General features: G+C 42.1%; 1 protein-coding gene across 1 annotated transcript; it reads left to right on the top strand.

Annotated features, from left to right (window-relative positions):
* The first annotated feature begins 611 nt into the window (after window positions 1–611).
* Window positions 612–2,226, top strand: LOC135228875 (zinc finger protein OZF-like). Its single transcript, XM_064278021.1, has one exon. It carries the CDS (start codon window positions 612–614, stop codon window positions 2,082–2,084), a length of 1,473 nt encoding a protein of 490 aa, XP_064134091.1. The 3' UTR covers window positions 2,085–2,226.
* The last annotated feature ends 18,035 nt before the right edge of the window (window positions 2,227–20,261 follow it).

Here is a 20,261-nt window from a genome sequence, read left to right as displayed (position 1 = left end):
CCCTGCACAAACACGGTGTCCCACTACACTGCTTTGAATGTGTGTTTCTCGTCATACTCCTGCTATTCAGGATTCTGCAGCAGGTTCCTGAAACTTTTTTGGAATCCATGCCGGTGGGATTATTCACAGTACTGTGCGGAGCGACACGCGTTGAAACCTATGAGATTGCCTGCCATCTTTGTTCAGGGCCCTGTGGTGTTTCCAACACAGGTTTAAATCCGATGGGCAGCAGATATTCAACGCAAACACTGACCTTATTTACGTTGGCAATTTTTGAAGTAATACGAACCAGTTCAAAGCCCTGACATGTACTCATACATATATAAATATATATGTGTATGTATATTTGTATATGTATAAACTTTGCTGTAAACTTACGTGTTCAGGGAATTTTCACAACTTTTTCATAAATGTGTGTCAGACATTGAGTATTTGAAACATATTTCACTTACACACAATGATCAGAAAGCCTCATATTTTAGAAAAACAGTGACAATTATGGTAGTATTTCTGCTAGATGATTTAAACTATGAAACAGGAGAGAAGTCAAGCCAAAAACTGCGTGTTCACTTTGTTTGGTAATGAGGAAGTGGAAATAATTGATTTCCAACATGTTACCTGTTTTTAACAGAATTCATACAGTAGAAAACCTCTGTGAAAGTAACGAAGGCAATCAGTGTGGGAAAACCTTCAGCCGGGTTCCAAATCTTACCGTGCAGAAAAGAAATCCTCCAGAAGTAAATCCTTTTGAATGCTCTGACTGTGAAAAAGCCATCATGGATCCCTCATCACATAACCACCATGCCTGTCAGTTTATTGCATCTAGAGAAGCCTGTGGTGGTACCACTCCTATGAGACCTCTTAGTGGCAAGAAACCCCATAAGTGTGAGGTATGTGGGAAGGATTTCATTTGTATCTCAACTCTTAAGAATCCTGTGACAACACTCACTAGTGACAATCAGTATAAATGTAATGAGTATGGGAAAGATTTCTGTAGTTTCTCGTCCTTTTGGACACATGTGAGAGGTCACAAGGGTGAATGTAAAGAAAGTTCTTCTAGTGACCCTTTATCCCTCCTTTTCTATAACAGAGATAAGCCCTATGAATGTAGGGAATTTAGGAAAGCCTTTAGTTTTTCCTCAGCCCTCACTGCACATTTAGGAACTCACAGTGAAGAGAGGCCTTACGAATGTAATGAATGTGGGAAAGCCTTTAGATGGCCCTCATACCTCACTAAGCATATGCGAACTCACAGTGGAGAGAGGCCTTATGAATGTCAGGAATGTGGGAAAGGCTTTAGTCAGTCAGGACACCTCACTACCCATATAAGAACTCACACTGGGCAGAGGCCTTATGAATGTAAGGAATGTGGGAAAACCTTTAGTCGGGTCTCAACCCTCACTACACATATAACAACTCACAGTGGAGAGAAGCCTTATGAATGTAAGCAATGTGGGAAAGCTTTTAGGCAGTTCTCAGGCCTCATATCACATAGAAGGATTCATACTGGAGAAAGGCCATATCAATGTAAGGAATGTGGGAAAGCCTTTAGGTATTCTTCAGCCATCGCTTTGCATAGGAGAATTCATAGCGCTGTCAGGCCTTATGAATGTAAGGAATGTGGGAAATCATTTAAGTATTCTTCTACCTTCACTTCACATATAAGAATTCACAGTGGAGAGAGGCCTTATGAATGTAAGGAATGTGGGAAAGTTTTTAGGCAATCCTCAAACCTCACTGTACATAGAAGGATTCACAGTGGAGAAAGGCCTTACGAATGTAAGGAATGTGGAAAAGCCTTTAATTGTTCCTCACATCTCAGTAATCACAGAAGAACTCACAGTGGAGACAAGGCATATAAACGTACACAATGTGGGAAAGCCTTTAGTCAGGTCTCATTCCTCACTAAACATATAAGAACTCACAGTGGAGAGAAGCCTTATGAATGTAAACAGTGTGGGAAAGCCTTTAGACAGTCCTCAGACCTCGTGACACATAGAAGAGTTCATACTGGAGAGAGGCCATATCAATGTAAGGAATGTGGGAAGGCCTTCGTGATTTCTCGTCCTTCAGAAGACATATAAAAACTCATCGTGGAGGACTTAGGAATGTCAGGAGTGTGAGAAAGCCTTTCCTTGTTCATCACACCTCATATCACATATAAGATCTCACTGTGGAGAGACTACTCTGTCTAAAGGGGGGTGTTTCATTCTTAATTCTGTAATTTCAAACAGCAAATTTCTGAAAGTCAGTGATAAAAGAACAAAGTTTCTCAGTGTGTAACAAAGCAGTACTACCTCCAAGAAGGGGTCATTCGAATTCCTTTGTGCCTATGAAAGTTTCATTTTCACTATGGAGTTGTCTTCATCAGTGTTTCTTACTTTCTCAGTCCAAGCCAAATTTTACCTTTCGGAAAGTCCTTGACTATAACAAATAAGCCTGTAGGGACTAGCCAGGAGCAAATGTGGTTTTATATTTGTTAATATTTTTATGGATGTTATTTTGTATACAATGAAATGCACTCTTCTTGTATTTAGTTTAAGAGTGTTTTTTGAAAAAAATTGTATTCCATGGGAATTCCACTTTGGAATACAAGCTGACAGTTCCTTCAAAATCTAAACACAGGCCTCCCATTCTGATCCAGCAGTAACACTCCTAGATATTTACCCACATGAGTTAAAAACATATATCCATATAAAAACCTGCTCACAAATGTTTATAGCAGCTTTCTTCATAATTACAATAATTGAAAGCACCCAAAATGTCATTGAATAGGTAAATGGGTAAACAAATAGTGAGACATCCATGCAATGGTGTATTATTCAGCGATGAAAATAATTAAGCTATCAAGGTAGGAAAAGTTATGGAAGAATCTCAAATCCACACTAAATGAAAGAAGCTGGTCTAGAAAAGCTACATCCTGTGTGATCCCAAGCCGATGACGTTCTAGAAAAGTATGAAGTGTAGAGGCAGTACAAAGATCATTGATTGCCAGGGGTTTGGGGAGAGGGAGGAGGAACGAATAGGTGGAGCCCAGGGAATTTTTACAACTGCGTAACTATTCTGTAGGGTATGTAATGATGGACTCATGACATTATGCATTTATCAAAACCTAACACAAAGAGTGAACCCTGATGAAGTCTATGTATTTTAGTTAAAAACCACGTCTCACTATTGATGTGCCAGTTGTTACAAACGTACCCCACACCACAGTGATGCAAGATGTTAATAGGAGAAACACTGGGTGTAGGTGGGGTGCATGGGGACTGTGTACTTGATGCACAATTTTTTAGTAAATACGTCTCTAAAAATAGTCAATTTCAAAACTATGAAAAATATGGCATCCCATTTTTGTTTTGTTTTTATAACAGAGGGTGCAGAATCTATCGAAGTTTCTGATATCTTTTTTGTATGAGCTAAGTAGACATTATTTGTTTTTGTTTCTTATAAGTGAATTTAAAAACTATTGTAAAATACACGTAAAAAATAAATTTGCCATTTTAAACATCTTAAGTGTACAAATGCATTAGTTACATTGACAATGTTGTGCAACCATCAACCCTCTTTCAAAAATTCTTCATCCCATCCCATTTGGAGCAAAGGAGAATGAAGAAAACCACACACACACAGAAAATATTAGCCCAAAGTACTAAAGGAGTACATGAAGCAGAGACTGCACCAGCCTGAGACCAGAACAACTAGATGGTGCCTGGCTGCCAGCAATGAGTGTCCTACCAGGGAACACAACACACATTCTCGGACAAAACAGGATACAAATGTAGAACAGAGCTCAGATTCATGTTTGAGCAGATTTCATGGTCTGACAGAGACTGGAGGAGCCCCCGAGACCTTGGCCCCCAGACGCACTGCGAACCGCTAACTGAAACCATTCTCCAAGCCCACTCCTCAGACAAAGATTAGACAGGAGTGCAAAACCGGAAGTAATAAGCATGACGAATGTGCTTCTTAGTTCAATTAGATTTATAAGACCAAATAGGTAGCTCCTGCCCAAAAGCAGGATGAGAAGGCAGGAAGGGACAGGGAAATTGGTCAAATGGACACAGGGAACCCAGGGGATTTCAACTAATGCCACAAAACAATATCTATGTAAATTTCTTAATAAGAAACTAACTTAAGGTGTAATGTTTCACCTAAAGAATAAGAGAGGTTTTTTTTTCATCACCCCAAAGAGAAACTCTGTACCCAACAAGCAATAAGTCCCCATTTCCACTCCCTCCAGCGCCTGGTAACTAAGAATAAACTGTTCTCTCTGCCTTTGCCAATTCTGGACATTTCACATAAACGGAATTGTATGAAATTCGTCCTTTAGTGTCTGGCTTATTTCACTCGTCGTAATATGTGCTCAAGGTTCACGATCACCTTGCATATACCAGAACTTCATTTCTCTTTGTGGTTGAATAAATATTCAATTTCTTCATCTGTGGCGTTAGTTGTTGATGCATAAATTTGAATAATATATGTATTAACTGTTCTTTCTTGTAGGCATATGGCTATTATGCTGTCATTGACAGTGTTGTAATGCAGGATCTTGAAATGTTCTTTTTGATCATGAATGCGATTCCTTTCCTCTTCAATTTGTCATTCCTGGCATAGTTGGTCATACAAATGTCTGACATGGCCCATACCAGTCCATTTCAGCTCAGTAATGCCTAGGATATTGATGTTTATGAGTTCCATTTCATTTCTGATAACTTCCAAAGCTGCAGAATTTCATTAATAATGGTAATGTGGGGCAGCTAACAGGATTGAGAAAATGCTCACCATCACTAGCCATTAAAGAAATGCAAATGAAAACTACAATGAGGCAGGGAGAGAGGGATATTCACTAACTAGATAGCAGACAAAAATGTAGGCGATGGGAAGTACAACTGAAGAAAACCAAAAGGAATTTCCTCAATACAACCAAAAGCTTCAAAGGCCAGAGTAGTAAGGACAGGTGTCTGGAGACAATGGTTGCAAGGGACATGTCGGTCAACTGGCATAACAAAATGTATTAAAAAACCAGTCTGCATTCCACTTTGGTGAGAGGCCGCTGGGGTTTTAAACGCTAGGAAGCGGCCGTCTAAGATGCATCAATTGGTCTGAACCCACCTGGAGCAAAGGAGAATGAAGAACACCAAAGACTCAAGATAAATACAAGCCCAAGAAACAGGGCCAGATAAACCAGAGACTCCACCAGCCTAAGACTCAAAGAACTAGATGGTGCCCAGCTGCTGGTGATCATTGCCCTGGGAGAACACAACAGAGAATACCTGATGGAACAGGACAATAGTGGGATGCAGATCTTAAAATCTCATAAAAAGCCCAGGCTTAATGGTCTGCCTGAGACCTAGGGACCCTGACAGCCAAGGTCCCCGAACCCTTTGATAGCCCAAGATTGGAACCATTCCCGAAACCACCTCTACACACAGCGATTGGCCTGGACTATAAGACAATGATGCTGCTTAGGAGTGAACTTCATGGCTCAAGCAGACACATAGGATTATGTGGGCAACTCCTGTGTGGTGGCGAGATGAGAAGGAAGAGGGGGACAGGAGCTGGCTGAATGGACACAGGGAATGCAGGTTGGAGAGGAGGAATGTGCTGTCTCATTAAGGGGAGCACAGCTGGGACTGCATAGCAAGGTCTGCACAGCTTTTTGTATGAGAGACTGACTTGAATTGTAAACTTTCACCTAAACCACATTAAGTTAAGGAAAACTATGAGCTACCTTCTCACCCCAACATTATTGGCACGTAAGAACAACAACAACAAAAACCCAAAAATCAATGCTGGAGAGGTTGCAGGGATGTCATGGGTTCAATTATGTCCCCCCGGAAATGTATTAACTTGATTAAGTCATGATTTCCAGTATTCTGTGGTTGTCCTCCATTTTGTGATTGTAGTTTTATGTTAAAGAGGATTAGCGTGGGATATAACACCCTTACCAGGTCACCTCCCTGATCCAGTGAAAAGGGAGTTTCCCTGGGGTGTGGCATGCACCACCTTTCATGAGAGATAAAAGGAAAAAGAAGTGAGCAGAGAGACAGGGGAACCTCATACCGGAAAGCACTGCCGGGAGCAGAGCGTGTCCTTTGGACCCAGGGTCCCTGCTCAGAGAGGCTTCCAAAGCTGGGATAGATTGAGGAGAAGGCTGACAGTAAAAGCCTTTCCCTGGAGCCGACGTCTCAAATTTGGACTTTTAGCCTACTTTACTGTGAAGAAATAAATTTCTCTTTGTTAAAGCCATCCACTTGTGGTATCTCAGTTATAGCAGCACTAGATGACTCAGACAAGGGAGATTCGAACTCTTATGCACTGCTGGTGAGAATGTAAAGTGGTACAACCATTTTGGAAGACGATTTGGTGCTTCCATAAAAAGCTAGAAATAGAAATACCATAGGATTCAGCAATGCCACTCCTAGGAATATACCCTAGAGAAATGAGCCATCACAGAAATAGACATACCCATACGCATGTTCACTGCAGCATTGTCTACAATAGCAAAAAGATGGAAATAACCTAAGTGCCCATCCACAGGTGAATGGATGTCTTAGTCAACGAGTGCTGCTGTAAGAGAAATGCCACAAGTGGATGGTTTTAACACAGAGAAATTTTATTCTCTCACAGTCCAGAAGGCTAGAAGTCTGAATTCAAGGCACTGTCCTCTCCAAGGGAAGTCTTTCTGTCTGTGCTGGCTCTGGAGGAAGTTCCTTGTCATCAGTCTTCCCTTGGTCTGGGAGCATCCCAGTGCAGGAACGTCAGGTCCAAAGGACACACACTGCTGCTGTCGCTGCTTACTTGGCGGTATGAGGTCCCCATGTCTCTCTGATGGTTTCTCTCTTTTATATCTCAGAAGAGATCGCCTTAAGACACTACCTAGGCTTGTAGACCTCATCAATATAAAAAAATTTTTTTTTTTTTTGCCTGCCGCTAATTCATCTTATTACATCATAGTGATAGGATTTACAACACAGAGAAATCAGAAGATAAAATGGTAGACAATCATACAAGGGAATGATGACCTATCGAAATTGAGAGATATTTTGGGGGGGATGCAATTCAACCCATGACAATGGGTAAACAACCTATGGTACCTGAACACAATGAAATACTATGCAAACATAATGAATGTTGAATCTGCGGAACATCTCACAACACAGATCAGTTGGGAGGGCATTTTAATGAGTGAAATGGGTCAATCACAAAAGGACGAATACTGTTCGAGACCACTATTAAAAAACTCAAGAAGTTTTACACACAGAAACAATCTTTGATGGTTACAGTGGAAGGGCGAGGAGGGAAAGAAAAATACTCGTGAATAGTTAAGAGGAAGCTTTGATGAAGGCTAAGGCACTGGGGAATACTGGGGAAGTCAGCAGAACTTGATCAAGCCAAGGTCATGGAAACTTCATAGACAAATCCAAATTCCCTGAGGGACCGAATTACTGGACTGAGGGCTAGGGACCATTGACTCATTAATATTTAGCTCAATTGGCATAACACACTTTAAAAGGTAAGTGTTCTGCATCCTACTTTGTTGAGTAGCATCTGGGGTCTTAAAACCTCGTGAGTGGCCATCTAAGATGCTCCACTTTTCTCACCTTGTATGGAGCAAGGAATAATGAAGAACAGCACAGACACAAGGTAAAGCAGTAATGAACAACTACCACAGCCTCCACGAGACAGTCCAGCACAACCAGATGGTGCCCCGCTATCAACACCAACTGCTCTGACAGGGATCACAATAGAGGATCCCAGACAGACCTGGAGGAAAAAGTAGAACAAAATCCAAACTCACAAGAGAAAACCAGACTTACTGTTCTGACAGAGACTGAGAAACCCCGAGAGTATGGCCCCCAGACAGCCTTTTAACTCAGTCCTGAACTCACTCCTGAGGTTCACTCTTTAGCCAAGGATTACAAAGGCACATTAAAAAAAAAAGGGGGGGGGGAGTGAATTGTAGAAAATATGAATCTAGGAAAATTGTAAGTCTCCATCCCTTCTGCTCTTTTAACACAAGTCCAGTCCCTAATCATATTTCCCAAATTCCCAGATGTGACAAGGATGTAGTCCCCATTTATTTCCTTATAGCCTTATGAAATGTTTTCTTTCTGTTTTGGAGACACTCCGCCTACACCAGTGATTGTCAACTGGGGATCATTTTCCACCTCAGGATATGTGGCAATATCTGGAAACACTGCGAGGGAGGCACGTGCTAATACACTCTAGTGTTTTAGAGGCCAAGGAGGCTGCTGAACATCCTACATGCATCCTGGGCTACGGAGCCCTGGTGGAAGCCGTTGCACGTGGCCAAAAAGTGGCCTAACAGTATGGGACAAAATCCAGGGACACATCAAAACTTCCCTTTTACATAACAATAGCCAACATCTACTTGGAACTTCACGTGGTATTTCTTGTGCTGGTGATTTACCATATTAGCTCATTTAATCCTCATATCAACCACATGTGGCACATGTTGTCATAGCCTCTCTTTCCCAGATGAGGAAACTGAGGCACAGGGAAGCTAAGCATATTTCTCAAAACCACCTTCTATTAAGGTGGCATCAAGATTTTCAAGCCAGGAAAGGAAAACCTAAGAGTTCACACTATTAACTGCACTGTTCCATCACCCGTGGACTCATGTGTCCAGCACAGGACATTGGCGATGTCTCTGGCAGGAAGACTCACTGTAGAGAAATGTCTGCAGGGCTCCCTTTATGCCTTTGTTCACCAAGTTGTAGATGAAGGGCTTTGTCATGGAAGCGACCAACGTGTACAGAACGGCAATCACCCCTGCACAAGTGATGTGGATGTAGAACACACAGACATAAGCAGGCAGGCTTCGTAGAACGAGGAGACAAACGAGAGGTGAGACCCACAGGAGAAAATGCTTTATACTTCCCGTTACGGATCAAATCTGTATCCCCCAAAAGTATGTGTTATAAAACTTAATCCCTATACTTGTGGATATAGTCCTATTTGGGAGTGGGGTTTCTTGGTTATGTTAATGAGGCAATATCAGTGTAAGGTATGTCTTAAGTCAATCTCTTTGGAGATGTAAAAAAAATCAGATTGAGCAAGCAATCAAGCAGACAAGCAGAGCTGGGGGAAGACAGATGCCACACCACATGAAGATAAGCAAGAAACTGAGATCAGAAGCTGAGAAGAGACAAGGACCTTTCCTCAGAGGCCACAGAGAAAGGAAGGCTTCCCTAGAGCTGGTGCCCTGAATTTGAACTTCCAGCTCCCTAAACTGTTGCGAAAATAGCTTTGTTTGTTACAGCCACCCACTTGTGTTATTTCTGTTATATCAACACTAGACAACTAAGAATTTGTTATGGGTCAGTGGGATGCTGCTCTAAAAAATATCTAAAATGTGGAAGTGGTTTTCGAATTGGGTAATAGGAAAAGCCTGGAAGAGTTTTAATGTGCGTAATAGTCAAAGCCTAGATGGTCTTCAAGAGAAGGTCGGTAGAACTATGGACATCAGAAGCAATTCTGGTGAGGGCTCAGAAAGAAGTGAGGAGAGCCCTAGAGAAAATTCTCCATCATTTCAGAGAGTAGGTTGGTGCCATCAACAGAATGTTGCTAGACATGTGGACATTAAATGTGCTTCTGCTGGGGCTTTAAAAGGTGAACCTGTGATTGGACGATGGAGGAGGACTAATTCTTTTTAGGCAACGTCAAAGAGCTTGCCTGAATTATGTCCAAATGTTTTGTGGGAGGCAAAACTTATAACTGATGAACCGGGATATAAGGGCAACGGGATTTCTAAGCAAGGTCTTAAAGAGGTCACATGGTTTCTTCTTTTGCTAATAGTAAAATGCAAGAGGAAAGAGATGGACTTAAAAATGAACTGTGCAACATGAAAACAGAACTTAAAGGTTTGGAAAATTCTGTTGAACAAACTAAGGACACGTGTCCTAGAATGTTTGCTAAGGATGTGGCTGCAAAAGGAAAGACCTCTGCCTCCTGGAATTCTACAGGCAAGAAAATGGGCAGAGGAGCTACGTCTGTTGTCCTCCAAGAGAAGAATCATCCCTGCAGCTGCTCTGAGATCAGTAGAGAAGTTGGAAGGAACACTAGAACCAGGGCTGACTGATTGTCGAAGGGTGGAGCCAAGAACTCCTGGGTTTCAAAGGGTGCAGACACACCCTCCTCGGTTTCAAAGACTTAAATCTCCAGCAACTCGGTTTTGGCATGTGCGGCTGCCATTCAGTTGTGCCAAGAGGGTTGGTCTGCTGCTGAAAGCTGAGGGAGTGGGGATGGCATGCACAAGGGGCAGGAGAATGGTGTCTGCCAGGGTCGAGGGGAAATAGTCGCCGCTCAGGCGGACTAGGAGGATAGGGCTACCTAAAGCCAAGGGAGCAGAGTTGCCAACCCAGTGGCTTTGGAAGTTAGGTGTGAAACCCCAAGCCGAGAGACCTCCAACCAGAATCCAGAAAGCATGGCCAACACCCACGCTCTGGAGGGTGGGAACATTGCCCAGATGCTCTCAGGGAACAGAGGATTATTTTCAAGCCTTGAGAACTAATGAAATTTGTTCTGCTGGGTTTTGGACTTGGTTGGTGCCCATTATCCCTTCTTTCCCTCCGATTTCCCCCATTTGTAATGGAAATGTTTACCTTGTGCCTGTTCCACCATTGTACTTTGGAAACAGATAACTTGTAGTCTAGGTTTCACGGGTTTGCAGATGCAAAGGAATTGTGCCCCATATTTCATTTACAGGTTTCAGAAGATGAGATTTTGGGCTTGGAGTCGATTTAAGAAATTTAGGATGGTGGGCCATGGTGAATGTTTTTTGCATGTGGTGAGGACATGAATTTGGGGGAAGTCAAAAAGTAAAATGTTATGTATTGAGTTGTGTCCCCCAGAAATCTGTGTTGTAAATCCTAAACCCTATCCTGTGGTTATAATTCCGTCTGGGAGTGGGTTTTCTTATGTTAATGAGACAGTGTTAGTGAAGATAGTATGAATCACTTTTCAAATCTCAGAAATCTTACTTAAATCAATCTGTTTTTGAGATATAAAAAGAGAAATTTTAAGGAAGCAACCAAACAAACACGCAGAGATCGAGGGAAACAGATGCCACATCACGTGAAGATCATCAAGGAACAGAAAAACACGACCTGAGACAAGGACGTTCCCCTGGAGCCGACAGAAAGAGAAAGCATTTCCCTAAAGGCAGCACCCTGAATTTAGGCTTCAAGCCTCCTAAACTGTGAGAAAACAAATTTGGTAAAGCCACCCACTTCTGGTGTTTCTGTTACAGCAACTCTAGGTAACTAAGTCACTTCCCTTCCTTTCTTCAGATGCTCAGTATATAATACGCAGTTTGGCATATATGAAAAGGATCCAAGCAAGAGGAAGAAAAACCATGACGTCTGTCACAATATATAACACAAGGTTATTGATGAAGGTGTTGGAGTAGGCAAGCTTGAGGACTTTGGTGAGCTCACAGAAATAGCGTGGGATTTCAATCACTGCACAGAAAGTGCCAGCTCAGTCAAAGGGTCAGGAAGAACACCCAGCATGCTGACAAGCAAAGGGTTTTGAATAAATGTGTAGTGCTGAGACAGAAAGGTCCACATAAACCAGAGGGTCCATCACCCTGACACCAGAAGAACTAGATGGTGCACAGCTACCACCAATGACTGCCCTAACAGGGAACACAATAGAGAGCCCCTGACAGAGCAGGAGAAAAGCACCATGCAGAACTCAAATTCTAGTAAAAAACCAGACTTAGTGGTCTGACTGAGACTGGACGAACCCCAGAAAACATGACCCCTGGACTCTCTGTTCACCCAGAACTAAAACCATTCCCAAAGCCAACTCTTGAGACATAGAATAGACTGCACTATAACGCATAAAATGATACTCATGAAGAGTGTGCTTCTTAGTTCAAGCAGATACTCAAGACTAAATGGGCAGCTCCTGTCCAGAGGCGAGATGAGACAGCAAAAGGGATAGGAGCTAGTTGAATGGACACGGAAAATCCGGGGTGGAAAGGAGAAATGTGTGGTCACATTACAGGGATAGCAACTAGGGTCACATAACAATGTGTGTATAAACTTTTGTATGAGAAACTAACTTGAGCTGTAAATTTTCAACTAAAGCCCACATACAAAAAAGAGCAGGGTTTATTGGGTTTGAGGTGGTGGGGTTGCTGGAGGGATTAGAAGAATGGGGCCGCCCAAGGCAAGGGAGCAATGTTGCCATCGCAGTGGGCCTCAAAGGCCAAGTTGAAGCTCAGGATTCAGGGGCCTACACCCAGAATCCAAAGATCATGGTCAACACCTAGACTCTGGAATGCAGGGTCATTGCCTGGATGTTCTCAGAGACCAGAGGATTATTTTGAAGACTTGAGGGATAATATATGTTGGGGTGCTGGGTTTTGGACTTATGTGGTGCCCCTTATCCCTTCTTGCCCTCTAATTTGCCCCTCTTGTGATGGAAATGTCAACCTTGTGTCTGTTCTATTATTGTACTTTGGAAACAGATAATTTGTAGCCTAGATTTCCCAGGTTCACAGATGAAGAGGAATTTTGTCCGAGGTTGGAATATGCCTCAAGTCTCACCCGTATTTGATCTAGATGACTTGGAAGATGAGATTTTGAACTTAGAGTTGATTTAAGACTTTTGGAATGATGTGATGGGGTGAATGGGTTTTGATTGTGGCAGATATATTCAATTTGGGGGCCAAAGCGTGGAACGTTACAGACTGAATTCTCTCTCCCAAAAGTATTGTCATAAATCCTGCCCTGTATATCTGTGCTTATATTCCCATTTGGGAATGGGTTGCCTTTGTTATGTTAATGAGACAGGATTAGTGCTGGCTGTGTCTTGAGTCAATGTCTTTTGAGATATAAAAGAGACCCAACAAGTCAGCCAGAGAAACTGAGATGGAGGAAGAGAGTTGACAAGCCACATGAAGAACACTCAGAAGCAGCTCAGAAGAGATAAGGACCTTCTCTGAATGTTACTTATTTTGTTGTTGTTGAGTATACACATAGCAAAACATACACCAATTCAACAGTTTCTACATGTACCATTTAGTGACATTGATTCTTCAAGTTGTGTAACCATTCTCATCCTCCTTTTCTGCGTTCTTCTTCCCCCTTTAACATAAATTCATTGCTCCCTAAGTTTCCTATCTAATCTTCCCTGCTGCTGTTGTCAATTTGATCCCACATAGATAGTTCTTAAAAGGGTAGTACGCTCAAGGCATGCATTTTTTAGTAGTTAAGTTAAACTACTGTTCAGTTTTAAGAAGTCTTCAGGGGATATTTTTGGTTTAAGCATTAATGTTTATCTCAGAGCAATAGTTTCAGGGGTTCATTCAATCTTTATGGATTCAAGAAGACGGAGTCCGTGAGATTTTGAAATTCTTATCTGTATTTTATCCCTTTTTAGGAGGATTCTTCTATAGAGTCTTTGATCAAAATGTTCATTAATGGTAGTTGGGTACCATCCAGTTCTTCTGGTCTCATGGTACTTGAAGCAGGTTTTCATGGAGACAATTACGTACACTTCCCTTATTTTCCTGTCTCACGTTTTTCCTCTGTTGTTCCAGGTGAATACCGACCAACTGCTATGCCTTTCATGGCCCCTTGTATGTGTTTAAGCCACCAGTCACTACACAACAAACTAGAAAGTATCAGTACTAAGCATGTTATTAGGCCAATTAATCAGAATATGCCATGAAAACATGATCCTAAACGCCCAACCCAAGAAATCAAATCTGATGAGATTTCAGCAGATTCAGCATCCCTTTTTTGATTGTTGTAAATATGTCTCACAAACCATTTCCTTCTTCATCATTTTTTATTTTTATTGTGCTTTAAGTAACAGTTTACAAATCAGATAAGTCACTCATACAAAAATTTATAAAACCTTGCTATGCTGAGATCTTGAGGGCCTATGAATCTGTGTTCTACCCCTCACCCACCTGGATAAGAGACTAGGCTGGATGTGGGGTCTTTACAACTCTAAAATCTCAAATTCCAAGAATCGCCAAGACGTGAGGTTGGGTGGGCATGTCCAAGTCAGACAAGTCCTTGGATAGAACTGTTGATCCGCTGGGAGTTCAAAACTAACAGATAAAAGAAGGCATGTGCAACACAGAGGTTTAGTCTGAGAATTCTCCTTTCTTCCATCTACAACAGTTCATCAACTGTTTTCCTTATCATGTGAGTTGGCTCTCGAATCATGAAAACATATACATTCTGTAGTTTGCCACCTCTCATTTTTAGTTAAATAACCGAGTTGTTTATGTCAGGAAGCTTCTAAATTGTAGTTTTGGTGGAGTAGAATTTGACCCACGGATATCTAAATGTGTTTATTTTCATCTTTTCGTAATGAAAAAGGAGCCCTGTTAGCACAGTGGCTAAGTGTTCAACTGCTAATGGAAGATAGGCGTTTGAAACCCACCAGCTGCTCTGCGGAAGGAAGACGTGGCAGTCTGCTTCTGTAAAAATTACAGCCTTGGAAACCCTATGGGACAATCCTATTCTGTCCTATAGAGTCCTTATGAGTTGTAATCCACTCGACATCAACAGGTCAGTAATCCCAATCTCTGTGCCATGAGAGACACGTAATCTAACAATGTGGATACTTCTTTGATTTTCCTTTCCCTCTGTGTAAGAGCTTTCAAAATAGAAGCGTTCGGTGTACCTGAAAAGGCTAGTTCGAGCTTAGGCCTTGTGACTCCATTTTGTTATTTCCGCTTTTACATGACAACAGTTAATTTTCGTACAGGCTTAATGTGGTATCTAAAGAAATGTTTCTCTTTGTAACCGAGCTAAGAAAGAATGTTGTCAGCTTTTCCCCAGGGTCCCTGGATACAAACAGTGTACCTAACCTGTACATTCTCAGAAAAAGTTGTCTTGCAAACCTGTGCAGAGAAGCTCCTTAACCAGGTGAAGACTGATGACAAGGACATTCCCCAAGAGCCAAAAGAGAGAAAGCCTTCCCCCGGAGATGGCACCCTTAATTTGGACCTGCAGTATTCTAAACAGTGAGAGAACAAATTTCTGTTTATTAAAGCCATGTGGTTTTTTGTTTTTCAACTGGGAATGGATAGAGGCTGGACGAGTTTTAAAGCGCCCAAGAGTAGAAGCGTAGATTGCCTTGAAGAGAGTGTTGGTGGAATTCTGGACATCAAAGACAATTGTGGTGAGGACTCAGAAGAAAGTGAAAAGAGCTGTTAAAGCCATCCACTTGGGGTATTTCGGATATAGCAGCACTAGATGAGTAAGACAACAGGTGAGCCTGGGGCTCCCTCTACTGGGCACTGGTTTGGGGTTCATGTTCCAAAACGCTATAAGCTGACTTTAGTAGAATTTCGGAATTTCAGTGATCACTTTGGGAAAATGAGTTCCCATTTGCATTGTCTATTTTCCTCTGTGGGGCACTTTTTTTGGTGATCAGGTTTTGGCAGAGGGTCTGATATACCTCCATGTGAGACTCTGGCAAGTTAATCAGTTTTATCTAAAACCTGTGTTTTTGTGGAATTGACTTGATCTTACCAAAGAAATGCTGTATACCGTTTAAGAAACTGGAATCCCTATTTGTTTTCCCTTATGTTGTTTAAGGGTAGAAGCTTGATTTGTGAGCTGGCCTCACAGACCATTAAATTTGTGATGTTCCTCTGTCCTCTTTTGTTCTCAAGCTTGAGTCTGATCTAGTAACTGTAATCATAGTAACCTTTTAGTCCACTCAGTCCTGTGTAGTTACTTTCAGTTCTACATAATCCTGGATCAGCAGCAGTCTGTAAACCCATCAACTTCTACACGAGAGTTCTGGAAATCTTAATTCAGCCTAGTGTATTCCATCTTCAAAATATCACACCTTTTTCATACGTCCAATGTAGTCCATCTTTTGTAGGACTATTTTGATCAAGCATTTTCAGTGAGGCAGCAAGATAAAAACTTATATGCAAATGACAAAACTTTAAAAGGCCATGATTAATTTATAATAATTCTTAAAAGTGAAAGATCTAATGGAAATTAATTACAAAAGTAATGCAAAGTTAAATGAAGACAATTTAAAAAAATTTAGGAAAAAAAATTCTGAACAATAACTAACCTTATCTTCAAAGAACTTTGGATATAACACATAGTAATCTTGAGATGTACTACTATATAGTCAGGATACCATATTTTTACAGAAATAATGTGTACCTTCTACTTTTGTTTTGCAACCGTGCCTTTTTCCATGAAGTATTTTGCTAAGCGCCGTATGCTAGTTTTTATTACAGCAACATGAAAAAAATTGGCATAGCGGCACTTATGAAAATGCCTTGTGGGGGGAAAGTGCAGTTGGCAAAGAAAAACAGAAGGCCCTCGTTATTTCCGTAAAAATACAGGATACCCCAAGTATAACAAGGCCATCAAGTTTTTGGAGCCCTGGTGCACAGTTGTTATCAGCTCTGCTTCTAAACCAAAGGTTAGTTGGTTCAAATCCGCCAGCCACTCCTTGGAAACCCTATGGGGTAGTTCTACTCAAAATTGACGACACAGTAATAGGTTTGGTTTTGGTGTTTTGGATTAAGTCTCTAAACATCTGAAGAGTAATTAAAAAAAAAAAAAAAACCCTCCATAGGTAAATGATGGGAATTCCCCATTAAAGACATTGCCTCAGATGATGCTAGATTCAAAAGAAATAATGACTAATTAAAAAATAAAATTATGACAGTATCATGTGCTTGTTGTCTAGTATCAGGCACGCTGACACATAAATTTTTAACCCAAAGAAAATTTGACACTTCTGATTTGACAACACATTTCATGTAACTCATAACATTCAATAAATCTTTTAAACAGTCTTTCTTATATATCTTTTGTTGAATCTAAAAATTTTTTTCTAATGTTTTTGTTTTTGTTGGGAATATGCATAGCAAACCATACACTAATTCAGGAGTTTCCATATGTACAATTTAGTGACAGATGATATTCTTCAAGGTGTGCAACCATTCTCACCATCCTTTTCTAAGCTGTTCTTCCCCTATTAACATAAATTCACTGACTCCTCTGATTCCTGTCAAATTTTTGGAGTTGTTGCTGTCAGTTTGATACCTTATAGTCATTAAAAGTTTATAATGCTCAATGCAGACATTTTTCAGTAGTTAAGCTAAACATCGTTTGGTTTTAAGAAGACTTCAGGGAATTCTTACTGGTTTAAGGTTTAAAGATTATCTCAGGGGAAGAGTTTCAGGGGTTTATCCAACGTTCATGGCTCCAGGAAGTCTGGAGTCCATGAATTTTTAAAAATTCTGTCCTGCATTTTCCCCCTTTTCATCAGGATTCTTTTATGAAATCTTTGATCAAAATGTTCACTAATGGTAGCCAGGCACAATCCAGTTCTTCTGATCACATAGCAAAGAAGGCAGTTGTTCATGAAGCCAATTAGCCACGTATTCCATATCTTCCTCCTATTCTTGACTCTCCTTCTTCTGTTGCTTCAGGTGAACAGAGTCCACCTGTGTACCTTGGATGGAAGCTTGTAAGCTTTTAACACACCTGGTGCTACACAACAAACTAGAAGGTAGAACAGAAGCACTAAACATGTCATTAGGCCAATTAACTGGGATGTCCCATGAAACCATGGTCATAAACCTCTAAATCTCATGAGATTTAAGCAGCCTCAGCAAGAACTTTTGTTGTTGTTGTTATTGTTGTGAATATATTACACAAATTTTGCTAATTCAACTTTTTACAGGTTCCAACTTACCGGTAGTTATTAGAATAATCGGCCATGCAACACTGCCCTTAATCAATGTGGTATTTCTATCACCTTTAACCCCATCTCATTTTCGTTTTCCTTTCCCTCTCACCTCAATAACCACTAATGAAATTTCTTCTCCACACATTTGCTTTTCTTGTCTTTTTACGGAGCCCTGGTATCGGAGTGGTTAAGCACTCGACTGCTAATTGAAAGGTTGGCGGTTTGAACTCACCAGTCACTCCACAGGAGAAAGATGTAACGGTCTGCTTCCGTAAATATTACAGCTTTAGAGCCCTATAGGTCAGTTCTATTCTGTCCTATAGGATTGCCCATGAGTCAGAATCGACTGGATGGCGGTGGACTTGGGTTTGCATTTTTACATCAGTCAAGTCGTACAGTATTTGTCCTTCTGCGATTGACTTATTTCACTCAGCAGAATGTCTTCCAGCTCCATCTCTATTGTAGCATGTGTACTGATAGTTCATTTCTTCTACATTTTGTTTATCCGTTCAAATGTAGATGGGCATTTATGTTGCTTCTACTTTTTGGCTATTGTGAACAGTGCTGCAGTGAACATGGATGTACAAGTCTCTGAGCCTCTGCTTGCAAGTCTTTTGGTTATGTAAGTAGGAGTGGAGTTGCTTGGTCACATGAAAGTTCTATTTTTAGTTTTGAGGAAACACTACAGTTTTGCTGGAGGGCTTTACCATTTTGCATTCCGACTAGCAATAGGTGTTTCCAATTTCCCTACATCCTAACTTGTTATTTTTCTTGATTTTTTTAATTTGGCTATCCTAGTGGAAGTGAAATAGTATGTCTATGGTATTGATTTGCCCCTCTGTAATTGCTACTAAAGAGCATCCTCCTATTGAGTTTCTTAGAGCTATTTTTTACAGAAACTTTTACCCATGGAAGCAGCAGTCAAGAAATCAAATGATGAATTGGGCAAAACTATTGCAAAAGACCAGTTTAAACTGTTAAAAGCAGAAATATCACTTTGAGAAATAAGGTGCACCTGACCCAACCAATAGTATTTCATATGCATAGAAAAGCTGGAAATGAATAAGGAAGACTCAAGAACTGATGCCTTTGAGTTGCCGTGTTGGTGAAGAATAATGAATGTACTATGGACTGCCAGAAAAACGAAGGAATCTGTCTTGGAAGAAGTACAACCAGAATGCTACTTAGAAGCGAGGATGGCGAGAATTCGTCTGACGTACTTTGGCCATTATCAGGAGGGAGAAGTCCCTGGAGAAGGACATCATGCTTGTTAAAGTAGACGAAAGAGAGGAAGACCTTAAATGAGGTGGATTGACACAGTGGCTGCAATGATGGGATCAAGAATAGCAATGGTTGTGAAGATGGTGCAGGACCGGACAGTGTTTGGTTCTGTTCTACGTATGGTCACTATGAGTTGGAACCTACCTGATTGTACCTAAGATCAGCTGTGATTTTGTATGCTTATTTTTTTCCTACTCGTGTGTGCTCTATTAGACAAATCAATTACAAATATTCAATGCTCAATGCTTTCTTGGTTTGAATGCTACCTGGCCATATTACCTGCTTTACTTGATAAATTCATGAATATTTTCGTTGTTATTTTGTTTTACGTTTTCCCATATGTCCAATGAATGAGATTAATCACTAGTTTCTGTGTTCCTATTGGACTTGTGCTGCTTCTCCTGCCCACCGGAAGCGGAAGTGTGCCTTCTTGGTAGGCGTTCGTCCGGCTCCTCCGTTGTGTGGCAGCAACTGCTTCCTGGAGGCCCGTGTGTGTCGGTGCGTGGACAGGTGAGGTGGTGGGCACCAGCGCACCCCAGTGCTGCTGAGTGAGCTGGGAAACAAGCAGGGTCCCGGGTCTCCCGGGCGCCTGGGTCACTCCCTGTGTGTCGCTGCGTGGACAGGTGAGGTGGTGGGCGGCATGGGAGCCGCGCAGACGTCTGCTGCTGCGGGAGCTGGAAGACTTGCGGGGTCCCGGGCCTCCCGGGCGCCGGGGTCGCTCCCTGTGTGTGTCGGTGCGTGGACAGGTGAGGTGGTGGGAGCCGCTCAGACTTGTGCTGCTCAGGGGGCGGGGAGACATGCATGGTCCCGGGTCTCCCGGGCACCTGGGTCGCTCCCTGTGTGTGTCGGTGCGTGGACAGGTGAGGTGGTGGGAGCCGCTCAGACTTGTGCTGCTCAGGGGGCGGGGAGAAATGGAGGGTCCCGGCCCTCCCGGGCACCTGGGTCGCTCCCTGTGTGTGTCGGTGCGTGGACAGGTGAGGTGGTGGGAGCCGCTCAGACCTGTGCCGTTTAGGGAGCTGGGAGACATGGAGGGTCCCGGGCCTCCCGGGCGCCGGGGTCGCTCCCTGTGTGTGTCGGTGCGTGGACAGGTGAGGTGGTGGGAGCCGCTCAGACCTGTGCCGTTTAGGGAGCTGGGAGACATGCATTGTCCCGGGCCTCCCGGGCGCCGGGGTCGCTCCCTGTGTGTGTCGGTGCGTGGACAGGTGAGGTGGTGGGAGCCGCCCAGACCTGTGCTGCTAAGGAAACGCGGAGAC

The sequence above is a fragment of the Loxodonta africana genome, chromosome X, assembly GCF_030014295.1.
Source record: "Loxodonta africana isolate mLoxAfr1 chromosome X, mLoxAfr1.hap2, whole genome shotgun sequence".
Taxonomy (NCBI): Eukaryota; Metazoa; Chordata; class Mammalia; order Proboscidea; family Elephantidae; genus Loxodonta; species Loxodonta africana.
This window is presented reverse-complemented; position numbering and strand designations above follow the sequence as displayed.

Excerpts from the sequence above, each read along its gene's own strand:
- LOC135228875 (XM_064278021.1), top strand. The coding sequence starts at position 612 with ATGTTACCTGTTTTTAACAGAATTCATACAGTAGAAAACCTCTGTGAA.